This window comes from Rhamphochromis longiceps, linkage group LG9 (assembly GCF_057381845.1).
Source record: "Rhamphochromis longiceps isolate RC_006_pf linkage group LG9, R_longiceps_female_GT1.1, whole genome shotgun sequence".
Lineage (NCBI taxonomy): Eukaryota > Metazoa > Chordata > Actinopteri > Cichliformes > Cichlidae > Rhamphochromis > Rhamphochromis longiceps.
This window is the reverse complement of record NC_140565.1, coordinates 6,294,145-6,302,376: the sequence shown is the minus strand read 5'-3', so window position 1 is coordinate 6,302,376 and position 8,232 is coordinate 6,294,145. Positions and strand designations below refer to the sequence as shown.

Genomic DNA, 8,232 nt, shown 5'->3' with positions numbered 1-8,232 from the left:
GAGAGATACAGTGTGTGTGTGTGTGTGTGTGTGTGTGTGTGTGTGTGTGTGTGTGTGTGTGTGTGTGTGTGTGTGTGTGTTTGTGCATATATGTGTGTGTGTGTGCCTCAGGTCTCTCCAATAACCAGCACAATCTTTGAAGAAAGACTTAAACAAGTTTCAAGACTCTCCAAAATCTGTGCAGGTCTTTGAGGAGAGTCTGGACATTTGTTGCTGGCTACAAATTCAAATGGAAGCATACTGCTTTAAGAGCAATGACAGCCTCTTGAATATCAACATCTGTGCTATTTTTAATTGACAACAACACAATACATAACTTACAAGTATGCATAAGAAATAAAATATATAAAATATCTATTATTTTTTTCCATTCTACTTAAATCTTTACACTAATAGCCAGGGGGCATAAGCAGGGCTTAATTTTACATATAGTTCTGCGTATAACTTATCTATTACATGTAAATTGGTGGTTGCGTAGTGGGCGAATATTACTGGCATGCAGACAGGACTAAACCACCAAACTATTCAGTACACAATCTGCTTTTCATCCTAAACTGCAACCACCTTTTCTTCTTAATTCTGCTACAGGAAAAAGAAAAAATGTAGCTTTATCCATCTATTAACCAGTATGTCTTATGTTATTTAATGCCATTATTGTTCAGTAGCTTTTTCATAGTCTTCAGGTAGTCAGCATCTGGGCCATCACTGAAAGAATACAGATTAGAAATTAAAAAATTAAATTAAAAAATAATTGTCATCACACACACACACTCCCATGTAGATGTAAAGACAGAAAATTGGGACTAAATAATATATTTAAAGCTACCTATTAAATCAGTAACTTTAACAGTAGTGTTCTTTCAGTGATCTAATTTTATGAGTTCAGTTCAATTCAGTTTTATTTATACAGCACCAAATCACAACAACAGTCGCCTCAAGGTGCTTTATATTGTAAGGTGCAATAATACATACAGAGAAAAACCCGACAATCATATGACCCCCTATGAGCAAGCACTTTGGCGACAGTGGGAAGAATAAAACTCCCTTTTAACAGGATGAAACCTCCAGCAGAACCAGGCTGAGGAAGGAGTGGTCATCTGCCATCTGTCTAGACATTTCAGTTTCTAACACACAATTGTAAATGTGTTTGTGTTTGTTTGTTTGCTTGCTTGCTCATTTTACTTCAAGTCAAGTCAGTTTATTTCTAAGCACATTTAAAATCAAGGCTTAACCAAAGTGCTGCACAATTAAAAGGGATAAGCATTAGGCCTTTCAAACCAAGTCTGCTATAGTATACTCACAATATGTTTCCACCTTCTGACTGTATTTTTAGTGGAATGGAACTTGTAGTGATCACGTCCTCTCCATCTCCATTTGTGGTTATTCTAAACAGAAGCTTCTGATTGAATGCCTTTTCCAGCAGAGCAAGAACCTTCTTGCCTTCAAGGTTGTCGGGCAGGTAAGCACAGAGTACTTCCCCAGCATAATGCTGGCCAGGGTGAGGGTGCATCTCCTATAGGAAGATATGTTTAGTGCATAAATAGACATTCATTAAACCATGTGCTTAAGTCTAACCACACTGTACTTAAGTCATCATATTTTAAAGAGTTAATTAAATATATAAAACTGTAATTAATAACTATTAACAAAACTATTTAGATTTTTGTTTAGTACTTTGCTTATTCTTTATTAAAAATATTTTTAGCCTAAGCAAGAGTTCTGAGGTTTTATTTAATAGCAGGCTATAAAGCCCACAGGTAAAATATGCACATTAACTAAGGCGAGATTTTAATTTAATTTAAAAATAGACTCTGACTTGATTGACTCAGAGGAATTCTGTTTCCCCATTCCAGAACACCCGATCAGGTTAAGTTCAGCAAATTGTGAGTACGTTCACCCTGAGCTAAGCGTGTGCACTCTTTCATCATCACAGAACAAATTCTGATATATGTATTGACACCATGTCTACTGTGGTGATTTATCCAACTCACATTTTTGTTAGATAAAGTCGGAATGCTAATTTTGAATGTAATTATCTAGCTGTAACCTGAGAGAGGCAAAAACGAAAAAAGGAAAAGAAAAAAATGAAGAGAAAAATTGTTCATATTAAGCAGTTTACTGATGGACCTGTGATATTAGTTATCTAGACAGCAACACACTGCAGAGTGGTCAAGTGTGGGTTTTTTTTATTTTGGTTTGGTTTTCTTTTGCTTTTCTGGTGGTTGCTAAATCAGTTGTTAGCTAAATCTATTTCCTGTTACACCTCAGAAATACCAGAAAACCCCTGCCCAGTCCTCAAAAAAAAAAAAAAAATATTGGGAGATACAAAATTAAGATTAACTTAATGATAGGATGAATGATAGGAAGAGTATACAGAAACTTTACCACATGATTTATCAGAGGAACGGGGTCACTAGTATATTGATAAAATGACTGTTGATAGTAGTAGAATGTGCACAGTTTATCTAAGACTCAGTCAAATGTTGCAAAATTGATCAAATTGTGCTCCTCAAAGCCCCCCAAAATACTTAAAAGCTACTCAAGAGTTTAAATATCCTTCTGGAGATTCCTTACTTGTGGTTCCTAGAGTATTTAAAACTAAAATGGGAGACCTTCCGCTTTCAGACGCCTCTTCTGTGGAACCAGTTCCCAGTTTAGATTTGGGAGACAGATGCACTCAGCTGCATTGTGGAGAGCACACTGACTACCTGCATCACTGCATGGTACGACAGCACTACTGCTATGGACCACAAACGCCTGCATAGAGTGATAACAACTGCGGAGAAGATCACCAGGACCCTGCTGCCCTCTCTGAAGAGCATCTACCATCGCCAAGTGCAGAGGAGAGCTGCCTCCATCCTCAAAGACCCCACACACCCACAACACAAACTGTTCACACTTCTGCCCTCAGGAGAAAGGTTTAGAAGTGTGAAATCCAGAACATCTCAACTCAACAACTCCTTCTTCCCCACTGCTATCAGAGTCTTGAACAGCTGATCTATTTTAACAGTAATAATAATTTTAGCACATCAGGTCATCTCACATATCAAACCAGCAGATTAAGCTCATAGCTCTTTTGCACATAAATCTATTTAATACTCTAAATTTTTTTGTCTCCATTTATTTATTCATGCTATTTGTATTTATCTATTTATAATGGGGCAGAATGACAAAAGCGAAGCTGCCATATCACGCCATCGGCCCCTCTGACCATCACCAGTAGGCGGTAGATGAAGTGTCTTGCCCAAGGACACAACGACCAAGACAGACAGAGCTAGGGATCAAACCGGCAACCTTCCGGTTACAAGATGAGCTTCCCAACCCCCCTGAACCACGGTATATATGCACAGGAAATTCAAAAGTGTTAAATGTTTTGGTGTTAGTAGTTTTCTTGCAAAAGTAGAGTTAATTTTACTCTATGTAGAGTCACATTCTTTTAATGTAACTCTGAGGTGTAAAATGATAATAGTTAAAATCGAGTGTTAAAAATGAGCGTTTCTATGTCAAATCTGGAGGTGTTACAATGGAAACATTAACTCTTGATCTTTTAACTCTGAACTCCTACAGGGGCTATGACACCAATAGAGTAAATTCACTAGTGATGGGGTTTCCGGCTCTTTTTAGAGATCCGGCTCTTTCGGTTTGGCTCACTAAAAAGAACCGGCTCTTTCGGCTCCGAACCGGCTCTTCAGGTTGTTTTGTTGCTTTAATTAATTTATTATTAACAATAGTATAAAATTATGCACAAAACACGTACAAACTCCAAAACACATTTCTAGCATGAACTGAACTTCCAAAGCAGAGCTACTAGATCACTTAAATTACACAATTGAAAGCATGTGTGTATTGTTTGTGTATTTATACACAGGCACTCATATATATTCAAATAATTAAAAAAAAATTCATTTACCTGTTACTACCACACACCAAATCCGGTCGTTGGTACTTGCTGGCTTGTGTAGCCACTAGGTAACAAAAGCTCAACACTGCGCCTAGCATCCTCTCTCTAGGGGCCACCGTAAATATACTTTTATTTATTTACTCCACATAAAATGTAATAAATAAATCATATAATACAAAAATCTGATATTCACATTTCAACTTTTAACTATTTAAATTTTCAGCTTTTTCCTTTTACAAATTTAAAGTGAAACAACACAAAACACTGCAAACCACAACACAATTAAATATAAATTATAATATGAAAACAAAAAGAAGATGCATATTCTCTGTCATATGGTCCTATACCTTTCTAATGTGACGTTGTTGTCCCTGGCTCTCTTTCTCTCTCTCTCCCTCTGGCTCTGTTCCTGTGCTACTGAGTGTAACTACCGCCCCTCCCCCCTCTGCCCAGCATAAAGCACAAGGCTCGCGTGCAGAGTGAAGCGAAAAAAAATGCGAGAGAGAGGGTGAGAGAAAGAAAAAAAAACCCCCACGTGGCAGCTCGCGATAAGGAGCCGGCTCGCGTCGTTCACGTCAAAGAGTCGGCTCTAAGAGCCATTTCGTTCGCGAACGACCCATCACTAAAATTCACAGACTCCGCCCCCAGCACCATAGGCTCCAATCGAAGCTGAAGTGAAGCCGTTTCAGAACATTGCTCTACATATTTGAGTTGTTTGCCAAGTCATTTTTTCAAAGACTGTTTCAATTATTATTATTAGCTTTTACTTCTGTGGCTCTTTGGAGTTGAGACAAAGCTGTGTGAAAGGCATTAGCCATGTTGCTCGGTGATAGCATAATATTCTGTTTTAGCTAGCTGAAAGGTATTGTTTGCAGGCAAATACCACAGCCTTGAAAAAAAGCTTGCATGTGAATTTTCAGTCACATTTTTGGTCAAACACACCTAAAACAATGTCTAGAATGTGAAATGTTGGTATAATGGTGCTACTTGAAGCCTGAAAATGATCTCCCATAAAAAAAAAACGAGCAGACAGCAGTAGCAGATGTCCTGACTGGGTTCTACGTTAGCATTTAAATCCCTCCAGAGTTTTGTGCACACGGTTTAGGTAAAAATGAAAAAGGTTGAGGTTTTACATTTAGTTCAGTATTACCTGTTTCCATCTTCACATAGGATATGTGAAGATGGAATATGGGGGAGAGCAGAAGTGCGTTGAAGGTCCACAAAGTGATGAATGAAGGACATGCATATTGTATTGAAGAAATAAGTGATGAGAATGCTGTTATTTGCATTTACCAGCTCACCTATGTCAGACCTTTTGATAAACAAAATTCTAATGAAAGTGAGAACATGTACACTGTTACATCTTTCAGAAAATGTTTTGAAATTGTGGTGCACAGTTCAGAATAAATGTTTTTCAAAAACCATTGCGTCTTTTTAGTAAATGTTTATTTCCAAAAGAAATTTCTAGAAGTTCAGAAGAGGAAAATTCCTGCTTTTTAGAATTAATCAGAAGATAACTCTTACGTAGTTAAACTAAAATACTCTTTGAGAGTTAATATATAAACACTTAACACCTAGTTAGCATTAGTAAGTATTAAATTATCAACTCCAGACAGATTTGGTGTTTAACACTTAATCAGAGTTAACGTATCAACTCTCCAAAAAGAGTTAAATTAACACTCTCTGATGTGGACCCATATAGTATAGACACTTTAATAGTGTTGAAATCAAATCTGACAGTGTTAATTTGGACATGCTGGATTTGCAGTGTGCATTTAGTGAGTGTTGTTTACAAATCAAAGTATGTGCTGCTCCTTTTTTTTTCTGTTTTCGTTTTCTATTTCCATCTACCGTGACTGACTAACCTGACCAACCAGTTCACCAGTTTCTTTCTGATAAGAATGCGGTGTATATGCTCTTACTCTAGTTCAAATAAAAGAATAGTTAGTGTTTCTCTTTCTTTTTGAACAATATTTAAAAAATATCTTTTGAACCGTCAATTTAGGGTTGTGCCACATAGTCTTCTTATGTTTAATGTGCTGTACATCTGCGGTCCCCAACCCCTGGGCCTCAGACCAGTACTGGTCCGTGAGTCATTTGGTACCGGGCCGCGAGAGTTGAGGCTCATGTGTGATTTTCAGGGTTTTTATTGGTTTTCAGCGTTATTTCGTTATCATTTTTATCGTTAACTCGGTTTTCCTGGGTCTTTTCACGCATGTTATGAATAAATCTTCTTTTTTTCGGTACCGGTACTAGTTTTATTTTGTTGTGTTTATCCGCGACACCTTAAAGGCCAGTCCGTGAAAATATTGTCGGGCATAAACCGGTCCATGGCGCAAAAAAGGTTGGGGACGTTGTGTTTTTTATCATTTTAAACAATGTTATTGACCTAGTGAGAGAGTTAATCAGAAGTGTTTGACTGTTTCTTTTTTTTATTATTATTGTTATTATTATTATTAATAATAATATTAATAATATAATTGACTTTAGCATACAGACTGAAGAAGCCTGGAGTGAAATTACCAACCTTGAAAGTAGTGGATGCCTTGCTCAACCTCATTAGCTATTTCAAATATTAGGTATTAGTACATATTAGCTATACCACATATAGTTGTCAGCAGATCCACTAAGCTCACCGTCTGTTTTCCTTCCAGGAATGAGAAGTTAATCTTCAGGGTATTATCATTAGGAAATCCAGCTAGGCCTCTGTTGATAACTTCCCAGGTCATTTTACCATCTGGTTGGCACCCACTTAGTGTACTGAACTTCCCATTTGCCTGTTCAGTAGCTGGACAGACAGAAGCAGATTTTCAGTGGAATTATCTACTAGTAAATAAGAAATTGTACCAGGCATTCAGAAATAGGTGTGTGTATTTTTGAAGGACCTTGTTCAACCAGCGATGGAGGACCCTGTCCATCGAGATAACGATTACAGTAAAGCTTGTCACTGCTCTGGTTAGAACCCATACTGTAAAGACAAGGGAAACAGTATGAATTAGCACTTTATCTAGAATAAATCGCGATGTTGGTAAATGTCTTATAAGAAAAAGGTTTTACCGTTCAAAAAAAATCAAGACAATTGTAAAACTGAAACAAATGAACAATGGAGTTCCAAGAGGAAGAGAGATTTTTATACATAGTTTAAGATTTGTGTTTAAATTTACTATCATGCTTAAATTCATTTTATAGATCTTCATTACTCGTCATAACCGCAGCTAGCTGTAGATGATGGACTGTGTATTCTTGCAGATGTCCACTCACACAAGAGGATTTCTGTAGACTGATTAGCACAGTTTGATGGTGTGTCAAGGCTGTAAATCACAAAACCCTCTAAAAACATTGAGCTCACAGGACATGCTTAGAGTCCCCTGAATAAAGGTGTGAATGGTTGTGAAATGGCTGTGTACAAATGTCTAAATTTGATGGCAGAAGATACATCCTTAACACATCGTATGTCGCTGCTTATTAGGGAAAAGTATTTTATGGCCCTCAAACACAAGAACTTCCTCTCATGTACTTCGAGTCCTAAAAAAACCAAAAGATTTGATAGCTGGCTTGTAACTTCAAATAAACATTTAAATGTGTCCGATGTTATTTTTAAATAATCTTTTATACTGCCATATACACCACATTGACTAGGTATATCTGAGTAGAGCAGGTGAACCTACCGAGTGCTGAAAATAAAGTTTGTACGTTTAGCCAGTCATAATGTCTTTGGTTTTGCTGCCTAGCATTTTGCCTGTTCTGTTCTTCAATCAGCTTGTTTTAATTCAGAACAAAAAGAAAATGTTTACAACACAACACAACATACATTAGTGGGTGAGTTCAAACTGACTAATAACTTAAAATTCCAATGATTACAGTAAATGTTAATTATTGATGAGTGCTATTCATACTCTTCTCAGTACCTGCTGAAAGGCTGTTATCCACACTGCAGAAAATTTTCTTGGTTTCTCCTGTTGTAACTAAAAGATCTTGGAGCTCCAGGCATTCGTTAGCTCATGAGGATATGAAAAGTGCACCAAATCAAAGACAGAAACAAGGGAAAAATAAGGTGGGTGTGTCCAGTTAATGGGTTGTGGTTTAAGGGCTGAATGATCTGCTCAACTGGTCTAGCAAGTTTGGTAATCATGGTAGTGTGTGTGTGTGTGTGTCGGTGTGTGTGGCAGAAGCAAGCAAGAAAAACAGTTTCACAGTAGTTTTATGTATGATCATAAGGATAACAATTTATTTGTGTTGTCTTTTATATTTTTATATATTTCATTGAATACAACCCCAATTCCAAAAATGTTTGGATGTTTTTTTTAAACACTTTAAAATAGAGCACCCAC

General features: G+C 37.0%; 1 protein-coding gene across 1 annotated transcript; it reads right to left on the bottom strand.

Moving 5' to 3' along the window:
* Positions 1 to 264: 264 nt before the first annotated feature.
* dtx3la (deltex E3 ubiquitin ligase 3L a) lies at positions 265 to 7,933 on the bottom strand. Its single transcript, XM_085417743.1, has 5 exons — positions 7,810 to 7,933; positions 6,787 to 6,869; positions 6,538 to 6,689; positions 1,302 to 1,513; positions 265 to 705 (listed from the first exon to the last, which is right to left on the bottom strand). The coding sequence occupies exons 2-5, from the start codon at positions 6,866 to 6,868 to the stop codon at positions 639 to 641; spliced, it is 513 nt and encodes a 170-aa protein (XP_085273869.1). The 5' UTR covers position 6,869; positions 7,810 to 7,933; the 3' UTR covers positions 265 to 638.
* Positions 7,934 to 8,232: the final 299 nt, after the last annotated feature.